The 20589-nt window shown below is 39.7% G+C and overlaps 1 protein-coding gene across 4 annotated transcripts in view; it reads left to right on the top strand.

Annotated features, from left to right (window-relative positions):
- TEC (tec protein tyrosine kinase) overlaps window positions 1-20589 on the top strand; it is a 45102-nt gene that overhangs the window by 21074 nt on the left and 3439 nt on the right. For all 4 annotated transcript variants that reach the window (XM_040065519.2, XM_040065520.1, XM_040065523.2 and 1 more), the window contains 12 exons: window positions 9223-9324; window positions 10343-10424; window positions 11943-12071; window positions 13450-13490; window positions 13928-14109; window positions 15032-15097; window positions 16887-16941; window positions 17096-17175; window positions 17714-17847; window positions 18662-18736; window positions 19518-19689; window positions 19852-20068. In XM_040065519.2, coding sequence (XP_039921453.1) covers window positions 9223-9324; window positions 10343-10424; window positions 11943-12071; window positions 13450-13490; window positions 13928-14109; window positions 15032-15097; window positions 16887-16941; window positions 17096-17175; window positions 17714-17847; window positions 18662-18736; window positions 19518-19689; window positions 19852-20068 — 1335 coding nt within the window. The remainder of the gene's footprint in view (window positions 1-9222; window positions 9325-10342; window positions 10425-11942; window positions 12072-13449; window positions 13491-13927; window positions 14110-15031; window positions 15098-16886; window positions 16942-17095; window positions 17176-17713; window positions 17848-18661; window positions 18737-19517; window positions 19690-19851; window positions 20069-20589) is intronic.

Genomic DNA, 20589 nt, shown 5'->3' with positions numbered 1-20589 from the left:
AGGTTTGAATTCCAAGGAGGCATTTGTGGAAATAACACCACATATGCATGGCCCTAGGTACATTTAGCCATTTTCTATCAAAAGTGAGCTCATATCTTGAATATTCAACTCAAAATTCCCTGGAGTTTACTTTTGAAGGAGAAGTGCATTCACACTTTCACCTGTGTCTGTTTGGAAAAACAAACCTAAAGTGTTTATCTAAAAGTCCACCTTTTCACTGAAATTTTAAACACTTCCGTAAATATGAGCTGGACAATGGAAAGGAGGACTCATTTTACCAGAATGCCCGAGGCTGGTGTCCCACAGTTCAAGTGCCCCATACACTCCTTGGCAGGGTGGTTGCAAAGAACAGCATCATTTATTCCTCTTGAGTTGGCCAACAGGACAGACCACACAAAAACAGCATCCAAGCTACAGCGTCCATCAGAGTTGTGTGCCACGTACTCGTGGTTCATTGTCTTTGTCCTTGTGTGGCAATGAGTTTGACTGCTGTGAACCCTTTCTCAGCGCACGGTGAGAAGGTATCTCCGAACTGGGCAATCAGATGGGCCCAGCTGGAGCAGCCTTGCTGCTGCGTTACAGAACAGCCACGACAGAAGTAACACGTACTTCACACAAGTTTTAGTTAGCTAATACTGGCAGGGCATCTCACTTGAACTTAAAAGTGCCACCAGACTACAGGTTTTTGCTCTAGATGGCATTTTAGGCAAGGGAAACTCTTCATGATGAAGGAAAGAGAGTAAGTGTAGGTGTTTAAGTACTTCTCACCAGTGGAATAGTTGACAATATCTGGTCTGTGCAAGTGAGATGTCCTGCTAGCTTGTTGGTTTGAAAACTATCTCATTGATGTTTCTCATGACGGTGGTGCTTCCAAAAGGTGACACAGATCTGGTCATAATTTTATAAATCCTTGTCAGTGTGTAGATTGTTAGTATCCTCATATGTATTGAACCTGAGCAATGTTCCCCTTCACCATGGTATTTCTCTCTCTCTTTGTCACCCAGCTTGATTATCAGTGATACTCTTTAGTTTGAAAGCGTGCTGACGTGTGTGGTTTGGTTACTGTCCTCCCACACAGGGCACAGCATGCTTGAATTAACCTTTCCATCCCACAGCAGCTTGCACTGACCGTGAATATGAAGCTAACTATGAGCTTATGAACATTAAATTTCTTTATGCTTTAGCATATTTGTTGCCTGCTCATGTTTGCTGCATGGATGATGCTCACAGCAATAAATAGTTTACATTGGATTTTGCATTTTCAAAAGGCACAGGCTGAATCCTGGTTCTTGGAGTTACCCTGCACGTGTTTGGGTAGGAGTTTGCAGTGCTAGAAGGGAGAGAGTTTGGGCTGCAATACCCATTAGCTCTGGAACTGCTGCACAGAGGATATTGGACACAGGCACATCACTTACCTGTTTATTAGTGCACAGAAATCATTTGCTTCTGTAGAGAAGGCAAATGGTAGTTCCCTGAGGGAAAAGTTTAAGAATCTTATTTAGAAGGATGCTTCTGTGGAGTCAAGTAGAAGACAGCTTCTGAGTGGCTGAACTTAGGAGGTGCAGAATGCTCTTGTCTTCAGTGGCAGTAGTGGTATTTGCCATTAGGATCAGACTTGTGTGAAAACCTTGTGTAAACAGGACTGTTATAACTGATAAAAACCAACCAGGATAGACATGAAAAAAAAGCAGAATAAAAATCTGAACATTTTGGGGGGTTGCTCATTTTGAAAGTCTCTTCCTAAGGAAAAAAGGTCCTTCTGTAAGGGTTGTGTTTGGTTCTTGTAATTTGAATATAGAGGAGACAGAAGCTACTGAAATTACAGTGGTGATATTTTAAGGAAGGAACAATAAAAGCTCTGGGGCCCACTCTGAAGCTGTAGGTTTCAGGATAAAATTGTGTAGCTTCATTGCAACACTAATATTGTGCAAACACTTCATTTGGAGCATAACAACATTACAGAGTTCCAAAAAGCTATACTTCTTACTTTTGTTTTTTTAACAGAAGATTAATGCATTCTACTGCTGTTTATTCCAATTGTGCTTATCCTTTATTATTTTTAAATTAATTACCCTGATTTATGGGATTTCCTTAGTCATTGCATAGGTGATTTAATTATTTTATATAAATGAAAGCACAATTCAGGATTACAATGCTTCTGATCACTTCACTGATTACTCTTTTAATTATTTTTAATGTACGATAAATAGCTTAAAAATGAGTAGGTTTACAGAGTGCTTTTATGTTCCGAGTCACAGGTTATAATGATAGAGCTTTCTTGATATACTTGCCAGTGAAAACTGTTCAAGTTGGAGACAACGTAAAGCTATTCATGTGAATGGGAGCAGCTTAACAAATGCACAGGAATGCCCACTTGTAAAGGGAAATTCATAAAGAAACCTAAGTTGTGAAAAAAGAGTTGACTATGTTGTAGTAATGATTCTCTGCTTTCTATAATATCTACTGAAAGAAAAGTCTTCTATAAAATGAGAATCTGCAGTAATTCTATTTCTGCAAGAATTTTGATTTTTATGAGATGGAGCAAATGAGATGTAGATGAAGTTGAGGGACATAGGTTGTAGTTGTTGAGATACAGAAAAGGCATGGATGAGAGTACCTGTTGGTGTTCCTGGCTCTTTCCTGCTCCAAGGTCAGGACAAATAAAACTCAGGAGACATCCATAATTCTCAGCATCTAGATTTCCCACATTTACCTTATGACTATACAAGAGTGGATAAGTCTTAAAGGTCTTAAGAAGGAAGCACTGAAAAATAGATGAGAGAAGGCTAGAGAAGACCTGGCATTTCTATTAGTGTGCAGAAGAGAAGCTGAGAAACTTTAATCTATGAAGGTAATTTAGAGAAAAATGCAAGAAAAAACAGGCTTGTTGAAGATACCTGGAAGATGCAGAAATTGAGCCTCAGCCAACAAAGAAACAAAATAAAATAAAGAAACAAAATAATCTCAGGCTTATCCATGCTCCGTCTGCTATGGGGAAACAAGACTTGTGGATAGCAGAGAGCAGCAGATATCCATGTTTTCATCCCAGTAAGGGTTTTTTGACACTGTTGAATGAGACATTTTCATACGTCAGCATTAGAAATTACCTATATAAACTTCTTGTAAATCTGATTGCAGAGCACATGGGCAGCTGGTACAGTGTTGAATAGGCATCATTGGTGGTTTGTTTTCAGATCAAGAGCCTGTCTTGAATGAAACATCCTATTCTGCATTTTAGTATTTTCACTACTGATACTGTTGTTGGAGTAGAAGCTTGTTGAGTTCTTAGGTGAAATAAAACTTGAAGGAGCTGCAAGATTTTGAAAAACAAGTCTAGAGATCCATGTGGTATATTTGGATTAGGTGTGTGGTAGATTTGATTGTTTGCCTTTTTTTTTTTTTTTTTTTTTTTTTTTTTTTTTTTTTTTTTTTTTTTTTTAGTTTTGTAGAATGTAATTTGGTGTAGACAAGTAAAAAAGGCAGGAATGCTGAAATGGTCAGCTATAGATTGGTAATAAGTAGCCAAGTGTCAGGCTGTCCCCAGCAGGACCTGGGTTACATATGCATCAGTGATAACTTGTTGCTGTGCAAAAGGCAAATGTTACATTAGGATGAAAAAACATGAATCCAAATCCTTTTAACTGGATAATAGGGCATCGGCTCTAGCACTGCATCTGGTTTGGGGCAGAAAGTTTTTAAGGAAGATGTGGATCTGCCTGTGAGGTTTAGGGCAGGAGCAACAGGAAGGATGAGCTTCCCAAAAGCCGGTGATGAAGATTTGGTAAGTGGAAAAGCAATTGTTTAAAGCAGAGAGATCTACTGGAATCTCAAAAGACAAAAAAGCCCTCTCAGCTCTGTTGTTGTGGAGTCCATAATCTGAACCTTGAGAAAGCAGCTGAAGCATCTGGTGCCTTGGCTGAGTGACCTCTTGGGTCCTGATTTGGGCTCTGGTCGCTTGCCTGTGACGCCTGTGGACTTGGGCTCTCCTCTCTGCGTGGCTCAGGTTGTCTGAGTCTGGTGCTGACAGCATGGAGGCTGAGTTAGGGCTGAATGCAAGGTGTCGCTCCCCCAGCAGCCAGAGAGGGGTCCTGAGCAGGGAGAAAACAGGGCAGAAATGCTGCAGCTGGGCTGGGCAGACTGAGAGCTCTGTGTGTGTGGACTTCACAAAACACCAAGAAGAGAAGACTTGTGTGAAAAAACCTGAAGAGGTATGGCAGTTATTTTGACAGCTGAAGGGTTGAAGGTTATTTAAGGCCTGATATGGGTGGAGACCTGGCTAATTTATTATGTGTCCTTTACTTCTACGAGGTTGCAGCAATGTATCATAGCTGCAGTTGTGCAGGTTTGACTGGCTGCCTCTCCATTGCAGGAGAAGAGTAAATGATGATAATGCACTGTAATCATGGTTAGAAAGTTGTATCAGTGACACAGAAGGGTTTTTTTTGTGCTTTTCAGTCTCTTCAGTGCTGGTCATTGACATCTACTGAGCAGCCAGGCCATAATAATAGATTCTCAGTTTCTTAATTTACAAGACAGGATTTAAATCTTTCTTCTTCTCAATTTTGTTTTTTTTTTTTTCCCCCTTTAAATTCTTCCTAGCAGTCAGATATTGAATCAGGTCAGACTAGTTTGCTTTTCATATCAATTGCAGCCATTTTTGAAAGGTAAATAAAAATACTTGATACTTGCTTTTCTTAATAATTTAAAAAGAAAAAAAAAGGATAAGGCCATTCTTCAATGTATTTGACATACTGGAAAATATAGGAATGGAAAATGTGGCCACCTAACACCTAGCTACAGTAATTATATTTGCATAATCTATAATTTCTTGCCTCAAGAGGGAACTGCAGAAGCATCTGGTCAGTGCTTCTTATTAATAAATGGCAATACTATTAAAAGAAACAAAACCCAAAAGCCCAACCTCCCTTCCTGCAAAGAACCCAGAAATGGAAATACCCGTACATTTGGCTCTGGAACCTATTCTTTCAGAGCAGCTGTCTGTAGACAGCATTGGCTTAGCCAGGCTCTTCATGGTTTTGCAAAGTTGAAGAGCCGCTCCGCTAAAGGAGATAAAAGAAGTGCTGTGCTGTGCTACGCTTGTGAGAACACAAGCTCCATGGGTCACATGCTGATGACCTCGGGATCTCCTACACGGCAGTAAGCATGGAAGAAAGAAATAATATGGATGACAAGGAAAGAGAGAAAGAGAAAGCATGGGGGAGACAAAATCTAGATATTTCTTGCCAGCTGGGCTGACTTATGCATGTTTTCATTGAGGCTTTTTACTTCCAAATCTAAAGTCCTTTGTGTTGTTCAACACCCCCACATACACACACACTCCTGTGAGGGTAAGCAGCCCAATACGTTCATCAGCAAAGAGGAAATACACTGAAGAAATATTTTCATCTGCTAGGGAAGATATGGACTTCTGAAGCTGTAAAGCTTCTGTATTTAACAAAGGAGGAATTCCAAAGGAATTCCAGAGGATCAGATGTTGGATCGTACACTTATCTAACACTTGGGTATTTCTTGTCTTACTGTATTCTAAGATTATGTTTTTAAGGAATTGTGTAATCCTCTATTAGTTCTGTATCTGACAATGTAGGTTTAGCATTATGACTTCTTCATACTACTGTTTAATATGCTAAAATAAAGAGAAATAGCTTATACTTTTTGGATTGTATGGAAACAAGACTTCTCCATACCCATTGTGGGCAAGGAGCAGGACTTCTAAAACTGTAAATCAATATTTTGAAACATATGAAATATGTATGGCATTTTGAAAAGCTTTGTTTAATAGTTTCTGTATAGTTACTTCCCTTTTGTTATTTTCAGCAAGATACATTAAAAAAGAAAACCCACACCAAAACCCCAACCTTTAGGATGACTCTGAAGTGCATATTTTGCCTATTTGTTTTCCTTATTGGGATTTAGTATTTTTATACCTTTATAACTGTTCTAACCATATTTGCTTCTATAGGCCTCCCTCTAGAGGCACATATCTACCTTTAGTAAAGGAGCAGACCAGGTTTGATAGGTCCCTTTGTTTTCACCTGTGATTTTTCCAAATCCTCTGTGAATACTTGTATCCCATTCAGAGAACATGCAAGGATGTTCTGGTAAAATACTGCTACTTCTACAATAAATCTAACATTTTTCTACTCTGTTAAGAATCTTCCACCTCAAAATAAAAGTCTTTAAAAATGTCCCTCTGCTTCCTACACTTCAGCATTGCATGATTAGCCATTGTACTAGTTTTGTCTATTTGTACCAGAGGCCACTTGTTGGAAAGAGTGGTTATGGTTTAATTTATCAGGGCTGGCTCATGCCCATATCTCTACTTCTCAACAGCTTCAGGGCTTGAGCTCTGCCTTGATTCTGCATTTCATGTCTGCTGTAAGGCTGGGTGTAGAACCCGTTTGCCTGTAGAATAAATGCAGCACAGTTATGGTATGCAAGATGTCCTATTATTATAAAGGGAAATCATTTAAGTAGGGAGGAGAGAGAAATTGCAGTGGTCTCTTCAGTTTTTTTTTGTTTTGTTTTGTTTTGGTTTTTTTTTTTTTTTTTTTTTTTTTTTTTGTTGTTGTTTTTTTTTTTTTTTTTTTTTTGAGTCATTCTTTCCTGCTTCTGTGCACCACAGTTTATTAATGAGTAATGGTCAGCTAAAATAGAGCCGCACACTTGGCATTAATAACTATTGCTTCTGATATGATCTGAAAATGTCTTGAGCAGTAGGTTTGTTTTTAATTTCACATATGCAAGGGTTTGGTTTTTTTAATCTATAAAATATGCAAAAACAGAAGAATCTTCCCTGACATTAGGTTTAATAAGGTGGATTGACTTGTAAGGTGGGTCAGCTTTGTGTTAGCTTAATTTAGCTTCTTGTGATGAAGCAAACGGAGCCACCCTAAATCATGAAAGCATACAAAGGTATGACTTAGGAAATACAATTACTAGAATGATGTGCTGTACATCAGGGGATTTCCTTTATGCTTTTCCCCCCCAAATGTTAAACGGTTATCTAGTTGGATTCTTGTCCTTTGTCCTCCTGTCAGTGTCCTCTGAGTGAGCACTCACTGAAGGCCAGAATTGGCATGAAAATCTCTGAGCCCCAGAGGAGGGTGATGCAGATAAAATATCAGTGTGTTCCTCTAAGAGGTTTCTGTGATTCTGGATACAAAAACCCCCTCCAGTGTGTATCATCTGTCTGTTCTGCAGACTCAGTTAAGGAGCAGGTGGGATCCAAGCAGTACGAGTACCCCTCTGGACACGGAAAACAGGGTTACAAGGGTGGTAACTGTTCCTTCTTCTTTGCATGGTGGTGTGCAAGAAGGACATCTGGAGAGGTGTCTTTGGCACAGTTATGTGGAGTGTTGAATTCTGGGGTTCATGGAAAGGCTGATCTCGTTTGGACCCTCCTGTTCTGCCTTGGCAGTCCTGAAACTTCCAGGTCAGCCACACAGTGGCAAGGAGAGGGAGAGGCTGCCTGCTCTGCCAAGTGGTGTAGATTTCAGTAACAACTTTTGGCTTTTGCATGAATGTATGTTTTACTTTAGGGAGTCAATGTTCAAGTAAGGGAATACCATAGAATATCCCGAGTTTGGAAGTGACCGACATAAAATAAACAGAAAACTTAAAACTATCTTTTGGTAAAAAAATCCAGGTTTGCATACTTGGTACAAAATTATTTTTCAATGTTACTGGATAAATCTTTGTAGTACACCTCATGGTAACGTATATGATTTTACTTATTTTTCTTTATGGTTGGTAAAAGTGCCTAATTCCCCCCATATATTCCCCTTAAAAACCCCACCTCTCTTGTGTGTGTTGGTTTTTCTGGTAACAACAGTTGCAGCTTTCTCTGAACTTATCCCTTGTCATTCTTCCTGATGCTGCCCATGATGGACATGAATTCTCAAAGCATGTTTTTGGACATGAATTCTCAAAGCATGTTTTCTCTGCACTATTCTACATAAGACTCCGAGCGCTAAATGCATTTTAAGTGCTGATGAAACTTCATGGGTAATTAACTATAGTGTTTCTAGGGTGATGGAATCATAACTGCTTTATTTGAGGCTCTCTTCGCTTCTGTTTACAAGAATGTGTTTTCAGTTGCTTGTGGTTGTACCAGACTTCTGTTATTTGGGCTAAAATTTCCATCCCCAAGAGAGGAGCTGAGCAAGGATTGGCATATCTCAAATAATTTGGTAATTGCTAATTATTTCCACATTGTGTGAATAGTGTCAGTCTTTCATAAGATGTGCTCTGGACTGGATGTTCTGGATGTGCTTCGCTAATCAATTTTTTTTTAATGTGTATTAATTCAGTACCAGCCACGAGCCGCTACTGCTTTTGTTTTGTTCCAGATTCCAGCAGAAAATTCCTCTCCTGTTAGAGATTTGGTTCTCCCAGAAGTGAGAGGTAGCACTGTATAGTCTTCTTGTGGATTTCAGTGCAGACTAAAGTCTGCCTCTCATTATCAGCTGTTCTTCCAAGGGGCTGCCTCTCCAAAGTGCTGAACTATGCTCTCATTCCACGCACTGTGCAGCACCTGCTGAGCACCTGTGCTTTCTTTAAAATGCTCATAATTATCAGTGTAGGTGATTAAATCTTCTCAGATTTAGTCTTTGTTTTTAACTTTGCTTCTCTGAGCTTCTGCTAGCCTTGTTCAAAGAAGTTCCTTCAATACAGACCCCACTTTGGTCCAGGGTTACATCCATACCTTCTGCTGTTTCATCAGGGACTTATGTTGCCTGTGTAGCATCCAAATTTCTCTGGAACCTTAGTGGAACGCAGCGGAAGCCTCCAAATGGTGGAAGCACTTTAGCAACAGAACAAGGAGGCAGATGAGATGATACTGGTTTTAATCATAATTTAAACTCAGCAAGGGGGATGCATTTCTTTTTTCTCAAGTTATTTTTTGTAAAGAGGAGTATATTAAACCTATGATTACATCTGATTGGAAACTTTCTATGTAAAGAATTGGTACTTTTCACTAAGCAAATTTACTGTACTCAGTGCATTACTCAGTGCATTTTCACAGGTGTAGAACTTCATACCCTCAGTTTTCAGACAGCTTCTCCAGTTAAAGTCACATAAAGTGAAATCACTATTATAAGTGGGAAAGAAATCAAGATGTCTCTGCTGAAAAGAAAAAAGTGAATTAGAAAATTGGTTATCTTTTTACAATTTTTTTTTTTCTTTTCTCTTCTCTTATAGAAAAAGTACAGAAAAGGATCTGTGGATATTTCAAGGATTAAATGTGTAGAGGTTGTAAAAAGTGATGGTATTATTCCATGTCAAAATAAATATCCTTTTCAGGTATGTCTTTTTAATACAAGATGCATAAATTACAGTGCTCTTTTCAATAACACCAAGTCATTTGGATATAATTGCCCTTAAAATTACTGTCAATTCCAAATAATGACTCCATTCTCTCTCTTTTGGGCTGATGGGAGGTAGTTCAGAATCAGAGGTTAAAACATATCCTCTCCAAACTCTGCTGCCCTTGCACAGTCCCTTCCCTTGGGAGCTGGGCTACATACACTTGGTCTTTTTCTTTTCCTCACATTCTCAGCTTGAATTTTGACTGGAAACTGCCCTGCCTTGGTCTTCTGCTGGAACAAGTGAGCTGACAGCTCAATTTCCCTGTCTTCATTCTTTCACATTAAATTAAATCGAATTACTATGAAATCATATGGGAACAAGAAAATCAAAAGAAAACTTGTTGCTATTTTTTTATTTTTTTTTCTTTTTTTCATTGTGAATTGAATGGAAATGAGCACAGAAAAAGTATTTTAGAGGAGACAAAGAAAAATGTGGGGGTTGAATGCTGTGCCTCCTTACTACAGAAGGAATAGTCAGAGTGAGGAGGAATTCCACGACTGGAGAGGGGCAGCAGTGACTTGGATCCATTTTCCCCAGAGCAATACTTGTTCTCTGCCAATAAAAGCAGTGGAGAAATAAAAAAGAATCACTCCGGAGCAATATTGAATCAGATGGGAGAATGTCTGATTACAAAGTAACTTTCATTCATTAAATAGAACTGGTTTTAGAAAAAACATAGTGAAGAACAAAACAAAGCATGAAACAAGCATTTTAAGGAATGCTGACAAGATAATATACCATTACAAAATTCTTCCTAATTCTCCTGAAAACATCATATCTGAATTATAAACCTTAATAACCTTTCCCAGTTTCTGCATTTTGTGCTTGAATATACTAATTTTACCAAATGTAACAGTCGTTTGTCTTGTTCTGTTTCCTCTGTTTCTTTAGGAAGAAGTGAATTAACATTAAGAGATGAATGTATTTTGATTATTTCCTTTCTCCCCTCCAGGTTGTATATGATGCTAATACGCTTTATATTTTTGCACCGAGTGCACAAAGCCGGGATCAGTGGGTGAGGAACCTGAAGGAAGGTAATGGGAATTGCTTGTACTTTAATGCAAGCAGATATCTTTGAGCTGTCTGCAGGGATTGGAGTGAACTTGGTGCAGTGTTTTGGATTTGTGGCCAAACAGTGTTGAAAACATCCCAGTGTTGTAGCTGCTGCTGAGCAGTGCTTGCACAGCATGGAGGATTTGCCTTTTTCATCCTCTGGCCCCACAGTGAGCAGATTGGGGGTGGACAAGAGGCTGGGAGGTGACACAGCCAGGACGGCAGGCCTGGACTGGCCAAAGGGATATTCCAGGCCAAGTTGTGCTCAGCAATAAAAACTGGGGTAGAAGACAGGGATTAGGTTCTTTTCCTTTCCTATTGACTGCTGCACAAGGGCTGGCTGGGCATTGGTCTGTTTGTGGGAGATGGTGAGTGATTCGCTTTACATTACTTTGGAGTTCTTTTCTTCTCTCTTTTGGTTATTGAACTGTCTTTTTCTCAAGCCAAAATTTTTATTTCTTGCTCTTTCTATTCCTTCCCCTATCCCACTGGGCTGTGGGAGTGGGTGAGTGTCTGCATGGGTGCTTCGCTGCTGTCTAGCATCAACCCACAACAAAATTACAAAAATAAAATGGTGGAGTTTCTGCTGCTTGTATCCACAAATTTTAATTTCTTATTGGGCCAGCTCATTGCTTGCATACACAGGTTGTGGTAACAGGTACTGAGAGCCTCAAATACTCAGACCGATCTAGTCTGATTTTGTGAAGTGCAGCTGCAATCAGAATCTGACTCTGCTTTTGCACAATGAGTTTAAAAGTTTATCCAAGGTAGCTGATGGCATCACTGAAAAGTAGTGTTTGGATGTAGTTAGAGAACACTGTGGGCCTTAAGCTGATGTAAAACGATAGGAGGTATCTCTGCTGAGATGTGATCAGATGGTTGCTTTCACAGTGAGTAAAGGGGTTTCTTTACTAGCCTCTTTGTGCCCCCTTTCATCATCGGGTGCTCACATTAATTACAGATGGTCTGTAAAGTAATGAGAAATGATTCCTGGGCTGGGGATCAGAGGGCAAGAAGTGACCTCTGAAACTCAGCAAGCCCACAGCATGGGGTAAGGAGCCAAAATGATGAATTGTGCCACAGAATCGAGATAAATATCAGCTGTCTTTCCCTCCAAAACACTGTTTGCGAATGAATTTGAGTCACTTGCAACTGCAAAAAAGGAGGAGGCAGAGCACCCAAATCCTGCACAGCTGTCTGACTGATTCCAGTGGTGCAGGGTCTCCTTTCATTGATGCCCCAAAGCCCTGCTAGGATGATTGGTGTAGGGGGAAGTATGGCACGCCCTTCTGGAATAACGTTATTGCCCTAAATATATCCTCTAGAATTGTTGTATCACCTCCATGTGAACTTACAGGAAGAGAAGCCATGCTAAAGTAAGGGCTAGCAAAGATTATGCCTCATGCCAAAGATATTGTAATATGTATTAAAAATGTCCCTCTTCCAGACTGTTTTTTATTTTTGTGTCTTTCAATATATACTCTTTTTTCTTCTTGCAGAAATAAAGAACAACAGCAATATAATGGTAAAATATCATCCTAAATTCTGGACAGAGGGAATTTATCAGTGCTGCAGACAGACAGAAAAATTAGCACCTGGCTGTGAAAAATATAGTCTTTTTGAAAACAGTACGTACATATGTTTTCTTATGAAGTTCTTCTGGCTTATTTTTCTGCTTTTTTATATGATTCTGTCATCACACCTGAATGCCCTGGGTATTAGGAAAATTTACAGAGCAGAGTCAGTCACTGATACTGTCCCTAAAGTAAGTAAAAAATAATTACCAAATATTCTGTAAAAACAGAAAAGCCAGTAAAATACCCTTAAAAAAGAATAATTTAGAGAAATCTGAAAGTAGTTGTTGAAGTTGCTGAAATTTGATTTATTTTTTCCTCACATTTGAAACTTATTTGATGAAGTGTTTACCTAATACTGATAATAAAACCTTATGGTGAAAAAGATTCAGCTACAAATCCTGCCAGCTCTTCAGTTATTTATTAAAAAGCTTTGCATATCCATGTGAAAGAATTATAACTGCATTGCATTCAGTGCTGCTACACCAAGCTAAAAATGATACAAGAAGGTTTAATATATTTTCAGACACTGGACTGAATTTCCTCAGGGGTTTGGAAATGTGCCTGTGCTGAGCCTGGACGAGCTGTAGGCATCCAGATTGCAGGTTCTGCTGATTCAGCAGTGGATGCTGGAGCGTGCACTGCTGTGGCACTGCAATATTGTCCAACAAAGGATCTAGTAAAGATTCAGTCCTCGATTCAAGGGAAATTCCATACTAGGGAAAGAAATCGAGCCATTGCATATCTCCCAGTTAAATCTGTGGCACCCAATGATCTCTTGTGTCTGCACAGGCAGTCAAGGGGACGTGGGGATTTAGTTGCATTGGAAGACTTGCAGAATAAACAGGGGCTCATGGCTGATCTGATTCAGCAAACTGAAAAGCATGACCTGTAACTCAACCTTTTAAAGGAGTTTAAAAAAAAGCAGTGCAAAAGAAAAATAATTTTGGATCTGAGAGGTGGAGTAAGAAAATACATACAACTGTTATGCATTATTTAGCAAAGCAAGGGTCAGGGGCTTATTTTTTTAAAAGGACAGATGTTAATACTAACAGACTTTCAGATCATCATGGTGACAAGAACACTGCTTCCTTTTCTTATGCCTTTTTTATCTCTAGCCCTTTTTTATTTCTCATAAATTTCCGCACCTGAGGGCTGGTTCAGAGCTCCCTGTGGCATGCTCTGGTGTGGCATAGATGTTGCCAAATCTGTGGTCAATGTAACCTGCTGGCTGATTTAGGATGTTTTTGCAAGAATACTTAATCATTTTTCTTATAGCTTAATTGGAGTTGTCTTTGCTTTCGGAATTTCTAAGCCATACTGAAGGCTGGTTAAGATATTCAAACCTTATCTGAAATTTAAACCTTTTATTTATAAAATTTATAGGTAAATGAATAGGCATAAATCCTCTCCTCCTTTGCTTTGTTTCTAGATGTAATGAGATCATCCTCTTCAATGCCAGAAAAAAGTGCGGTAGGTAGAATATTTAAAATACTGAATAGATGATTACTGCTTTTTCAAAAAGAGCTTATGTTTCTCAAAATACTTGCTATATCCTGGAGCAAAAGTCTATTTCTGTATGCATCAATGGGCATCATATTCTATCTCAGGATGAAAAAAGTCCCACTGAATTCAGCTGCATCTATTAGCTGTATTTGTGCTGCTGGTGGAAGATGTGGACAAAAAGCAAATGCCTGCCAGCTTTGCTCTTTACTGGCAGCTGCAGGGCTGCAGCACAAAGCAGCCCCATGGATGGCACCTGCCTGGCTTGCTGCCACAGACCCCAGCTGCCCCCCACGGGACTAGCCCAGCTTTTGCCTCCAGGATGCACTGGTGTGATGGTATGGGTGCATGAGGTGTAAAGATGGAGCAGATGGGATGATAATTCAATGACATTGTGTTGTTTCCAGAGAAGGCCTCCACCACCTGTTCCTCCAGTTGAAGAAAATGGGAATGAAGAGGAGGAGATAGTGGTAGCAATGTATGACTTTGAACCTACAGAACATCATGATTTAAGATTAGAGAAAGGTGAAGAATATACAGTGATTGAGAAGAACGACATTCATTGGTGGAAGGCGAGAGACAAATATGGGTAAAAATGAGTTCCTTATTTTTTGTTATAGAGTTCATAAGGCTGTTTTCATATTGTAGAAGTTTTTATTGACGTGTGTGCGTCAACAAATAACTCCATTAGACCCTACATTAGGCCTAGGCTCTGAAATCTCATCCATATAGTCTCATGAAGAAACCAGTTTTTTTAAAGTGCAGTACTAAATAGATAGATTGTGAGACCCGAGTGTAAAGACAGTTGCAGAACTGGAAGCCTTTCCAATTATGTTTACTTTCCAATTTTATCGTTCCCTGATTAAAGCACCAGCCATCCTTTAAAACCTCACTAGACTGGTAAAGTATTCCCACTTCCCTGGGGAACATCTCATTAGGGAGCAATATGGTTAACATTTAGCTCAGCAGGCTCTGACTTCCAGACTTGAATAATCATAATTTTATTTAATAGCTGGATCATTAGGGACAATCTTTGAATAAGCTGAGAGAGAATTGCAGTGAGATGCTGTAATGACTACAACTTGACATACCCTGTATTAGAATTTTCCCTGCGGTTTCAAAGATGAAAGTTGTCATATTTCAATATTTATCAGTTCCTGTTGCCATATGTTAGGGGTAATTGTGAGTTATCAGGCTGTGTCAGGCTCCAAACATATTTCCCGTGGCTGACTGGGACTTCTGAGTGCAGCAGAGAGTTTCTCACTCTCCTTCACCCCTTCTGCTGGTTTTTTTGGACACTTCTGCTTCCCATGACACTTTTCAAGGGATGCTGAAAGTTAATGTGGAAATGCTGATGTGGAAAATTAGTTTTTGATCTGTAGTAGTAGGTGGGTCAATAATTAATAGATTACATTGAGAGACCTCTGGTAATTAGCAGAATGAAACAACTGTCTTCTAGGTGTGCAATTTTACAAGTTTTCACTCAGATGATATATTCTGTATTTTTCTAGAAAACAAGGATATATTCCAAGCAACTATGTAACAGGAAAGAAGTCCAACAACCTTGATCAATATGAGTAAGTGAAGGTTTGAATTAAAATTTAGAATATCATAAAATGAAACCTATGCTTCAAGAATGACAACCTATTTCTTAGCATTTGGAAAGCAACTGTTGACATATGGCAGCACCTAGAGGTTAAACTTAATTGAAATAGACATCTATTTTTTCAGATTCTCCTCATTGGTTGTGTTGGGATTTATAACGTAGGGTCAAGTCAGTGAGACAGCCTTCAGGTGTATTTAGGCTATCATGGTTAAAGCAAAAAACCCCTCTTAATTCTTTGATAAACAAAGGGAAACTTGAAGGAAATTTACCCTTTTTAAGTCTGATAAATGTTGTTTTAATAGTAAAGTGACATGTCTATCCAAAGTTTGTAGCAGTGAACAGTAGAGGAGAAAACAGTGGTAATCACTCCAAATAAACATCAAAGATTGGATATTTTGGAAGGTCTAGTTTTCAAGAAAATATGTTATTTGATGCATTTCAGGTTTCAATGTATGCATGTAACTTATAGCTATAAATGTCTGGGCTTTTTTTTTTTTTTTTTTTTTTTTTTTTGCCTTTTTTTTTTTTTTTGCCTTTTTTTAAATGCTTCCTCCAGTTTGATGCTTAATTAGGGAGTACTTACTTAAGAACATCAGGATAAAATTTTGGAGATGATCGTCTCCAAACCTGTTCTTGATACTCAAACGTCATTGTAGGACAAACTGTTGTGCCTGCAAATTTAAGACATACTTAATGACTTTAAGATAAAATGGAGCTGTAAGAAATTAATAAATAAAACCAATTTTCAAGGCTATGTTAGCAGCTCCAAAATTTTGCTGTCAGCTGCATATGGCTCCTACTTGCCATGCTTTGACAAGAGGCAGAATTTTATCTGGGATTTTGTCCTTAGCTTGACTAGAGGGAATTCTTTGTTGCTTTCTCATCTTAGAAAGTCTAAGAGCTCTGCTCCGCTCTGGGCTGGGCTGCAGGGCTCGCAGAAAGGGAAGGAAGGAACTGGACTGCCTTATCTGGTCCTGCCACTTTGTGCTTTTACCACCTTGGGGCTGAAATTCTGAGTCTCTGCGCAGTCCAGGGAGCATTACTGCAGGTCATGTATCAACTGCAAGAAACCACTATCTCAAGAGCAGGCAGAATCTGATTAAAGGCTGCTGTGCCACTTCCCTGCTTGGTTACTGAAATAACAGCATAGCTCGAAACAACTGCACCACACCATTTGCAAACTGCCTGGTTTTCTTTTTTTAATTATTCTCTGTGACTGGCTGAGATGCCAGTGCCTCTGTAGCTGCTTTAACCTGCTCGTGCAGCACGGAGCTCAGAGATGTGCAGCCATGACCCTTAATTCAGAGTTCCAGGCTCCCCTTTGCTAGATGCCTCCTCCCTGGGAGCCCAGAGGTGCGGAGATACTGAATGACAGAGCAGTGTGCCAGCCAGCCAGCTCCAGGGGTGGTTTGACCGGTGTGCAGGCAGCTGCTTCCCCAGGGCTGCCAGCCTTCCCCTTGGGCTGCTCTTCACAGCAGCTGCTGCCACCAGCCTGGACGTGTTTGACGAGTGTTTTTTCCAGAAACTTGCCTCAGTTCCCTGAGCTTTTGTGGGATCTCCCTGGATTTGTTTCAGGGCTTTTTTATGGAATAACTGCGCAGTGTAGTAGAGACTGATTTTTGCATGTTATCAAAGGTTCAATTATTGATCTTAATTTATCATAAAGTTATTTAGTCTCTAGCTTCATAATACTTTGCTTAAGGCATTTTAGGTAAATCATGCGCCTTGGGGAAGTTTTATTTACTGGTGTTGTGTTGCAGGTGGTACAGCCGAAACCTGAACAGAAGCAAGGCAGAGCAGCTCCTCAGAAATGAGGTGAGCACATCAGCCTTGCAGTATCCGTTGTGAAATTCACTTTAAATAGCTTTTTTAGTTAAAGCAGAGGCTTATTTTGGCAAGTACATATCCTGTAACCAAGTCAAAGAATCATGTAGCTTAAAAACAGTTGCTCAAAAGTTTTGTGTTTTAGGATAAAGAAGGTGGTTTTGTGGTGAGAGACTCCAGTCAGCCTGGCCTGTATACCGTCTCCCTTTACACAAAATTTGGAGGGTGAGTTTCTATGGCTTTCCTGCATACCTTGTCTCATCTGAATGCTTTTGTATCTGTATCCAAATTCATTGGCTGGGGGAAAGCCAGGAGAAGGCTCAATAAAGAAACAAGGGTGGCTGTGATAGGAAAGATGGGTGACTGAAAAAAACTTCTCAGTTCTATGGTTAGGTCCCACTTGGTTTAATCCAGCATAGACCTTAACCCCCCACCCAAAGGAGGAGGTTTTGCTCTCCCGCCCCATTTGGTCTCTTCTCTCCTGCCAGCCTGCATTTGTGTCTGTATGTGTGAGCTGGACTGGGGAGCTCACTGGGCTGAAAATTAACCTTTTCTGGGTTAATCTTCAACTTTGAGCACTGAGATGATGGTGAGTTGCCAGTGCTTAGGATATTTGATATTCAAGCTGTTCCCAAAGCGTGTGGTACTGGGCCCCGGTGCTGGCCCTTTCACTTTACTTTTCCTTGTCAGTGTGCTCCTCTTAAAAAAATCACAACAAATTACTTGATATTGTTACTAATTATTATTGTTGTTATTTTTCCAGGGAAGGTTCATCAGGAATAAGACACTACCATATAAAAGAAACACTGACGTCACCAAAACAGTACTACCTCGCAGAAAAACATCTCTTCAACTCCATTCCAGAAATAATTGAATATCACAGCCATAATGCAGCAGGTAGATGGACTGGATACTTTCTATCACTTAAGGTTGATTTGAAAAGGAGTTTGAGACATTTTAATGTTTTAATGAAATTTTGGGGATCCTTCCTTTTCAGGGAAGCCATGAAACACTGCCGTTTCACATTATTTCAATATAAACAGTAATTTGAAAGGTTGTGTGTGTGTGTGTGTATATATATATATATATATATATATATATATATATATATATATAATGTCTAAAATGCTACTGCTCCAGAGTAATAGAAGAATAGTTTTATCAAGTTAGGAAAAATTATTCCCGTAGCTCCACATAGTGCTTCTATCACAGTGGATGGATAAGGATGGTACTTCCCCAGAGCACTCTCCAGACTCTACGTTTTTACCTGCTGGTCACTGCCACTTGAAATAATCTAACCTTCCCATACAGCAAACAGTTGAGGAGAGGTCATGTGTTGTTTAGAAAATCTTTATTCCACTTCAGATCCATAAGTGATGGGTGATGCTGGGCTCTGCACACTGTATGATGGAATGGGGAGAGTATAGGAATTGGGTTCAAGGCACAGATACTTTTTTTCCCAGGTCTGGTCTGTGCAGAAGTCTCGGTCATGAGCTATAATTTCCAGATCTTTACATCAGACTGAGATGGCCCACCATTTACTGATGACATTCTGGAAAATGCACTCCAAAAACATACTCCACTTTTCATTTATTATAACTGATTTTTCTACATATTCGTAATTGGAGTCTGCAGTGAACAAGGGGCTGAGTTGCTGCCTAGTGCTGTTTCAGGAATAAACTGTCTCTCTTGAATTATCATTGAACCTCAGGTCTCGTTACCAGGCTGCGTTACCCAGTGACCCCGAAGAAGACGACGGCACCAACAACGGCAGGATTCAGCTATGGTGATTGCCTGTCATGTTCATCTACACATATTCTAATGATTTTATGTATGCTAAGATGCTACAGTACTTTCTAAAAATATTTAAAAGATCTGATTCTGTGCTGTGATTGGCTATATGCACTTACTCTGGTCCAAGCTGTGCTTTCAAGCGCCTTGCACAGAGTATCAGCATGCAGAGGCACCATGGCCAGTGGTGTGCCAGGGTGTGGTGTGTGGTGCCAGGGACAGTAGTGAGGAGAGGCAGAACACGACACTGGTGCTCCAGGGGAATTTGGTATTTTCTTCCATGCTTTCTGCCATGGATATCTTGAGCTCTGCCTCATTAGAGATCTATGCCTTTGGTTCCTTCATTAGTCTTCAAACTTCTGACTCAAACTTGACTCTTTGATCTTTGTTGAGGGGTTACTTTTTTAAAATATAAATTTGGAAAAACCATCTTTAAAGCATAGCATACCAGGTGATGTGAGCAACTTCTATGCATTGGCACAACTTTCTGTGGTGGCATTTTGTCAAAATCAAATCTGATAGTATCAGTATGTAATTACTGGCCTCAGGAAAGTTTGAATTTTGACTTCTGTGTTAGTCAGGAGTTGCTTAAAGGTCACATCTACCTAAAAATTTGTTTTGTGGTACATGGAAGTGTTCAGTTTTCAAGTTAATTCGAAGACCTTTCCTACCTAAATTCCTTCATTTGCTACTAGTCCAGTTTCCCTTTCCTCTTCCTTATCCTCTGCCAGCTCAGTAGGTTCCTTAACTGTTTGTTGATTTGTTTTGTTTTATAGAGAAATGGGAAATCAATCCCTCGGAACTGACATTCATGAGAGAGCTGGGGAGCGGTCTGTTCGGCGTGGTGCGCCTTGGGAAGTGGAGGGCACAGTACAAGGTGGCCATCAAGGCAATTCGGGAGGGTGCGATGTACGAAGAGGACTTCATTGAAGAAGCTAAAGTAATGATGTGAGTTGTGTGCTTGGCACTTTGATTTCCAGTCCTAGGTCTCTGATGCTGTGTACTGACTATAAATAAACACTGGGGGAGGTGGTATTTCTGCAGTTTTGTGTGCTGGAGAACTAGCACTGGGTGGAGGAAGTAATAATGACGTGATCTCAATCTTTTCAGGAAGCTAACACATCCTAAACTAGTGCAGCTGTATGGTGTGTGCACACAACAGAGGCCCATCTACATCGTGACAGAGTTCATGGAGCATGGCTGCCTTCTCAATTACCTGAGACAAAAACGAGGAGTTTTGAGTAAAGACACTCTGCTTACTATGTGCCAAGATGTATGTGAGGGAATGGAGTACCTGGAGAGAAACAGCTTTATCCACAGAGACCTGGTAACATCCCATTAGGCATTATACTCCTCTTTGAAATTTTTATTTTTGAACGTACCTATTCCTTTTTGAAATGGTCTGTTTGTTTACAACTGCTTCTGTTCTTGCAGCAAATTGAGTGGATGAAGTCGGTCCTTTACGGTCTAATCAAGTCTCTAAAACTGCTCTGTTTTAGAGGAAACAGAAAATCATGAGAGGTTTTTCTCTCCCTAGAAAATGGAATAAGATATCTCTGAATTTTTTATAAATAGTAGCAATTTGTGCTGATATAATAGCCTATCCCCTTTCTGTATTGGTGCCATTTTCACCACACATTAATCCCTTGAGATGATAATTTTTTTCTGGTGATCTTTTATACAATAGTGTAGTTGTCAAAATGGTACTGTCAAGAGGAGATGCACATGTACTTTTTATAATGAGAATACACCACTGAACTTGGTAAATGGATTAACTTGCTAAGAAATGAATACAAAGACCCGATTAGATTGCTGTAATTTGTCTGCAAGAGACTTCATGTTTTTCAT

This window comes from Hirundo rustica, chromosome 5 (assembly GCF_015227805.2).
Source record: "Hirundo rustica isolate bHirRus1 chromosome 5, bHirRus1.pri.v3, whole genome shotgun sequence".
NCBI classification, from domain to species: Eukaryota; Metazoa; Chordata; class Aves; order Passeriformes; family Hirundinidae; genus Hirundo; species Hirundo rustica.
This window is presented reverse-complemented; position numbering and strand designations above follow the sequence as displayed.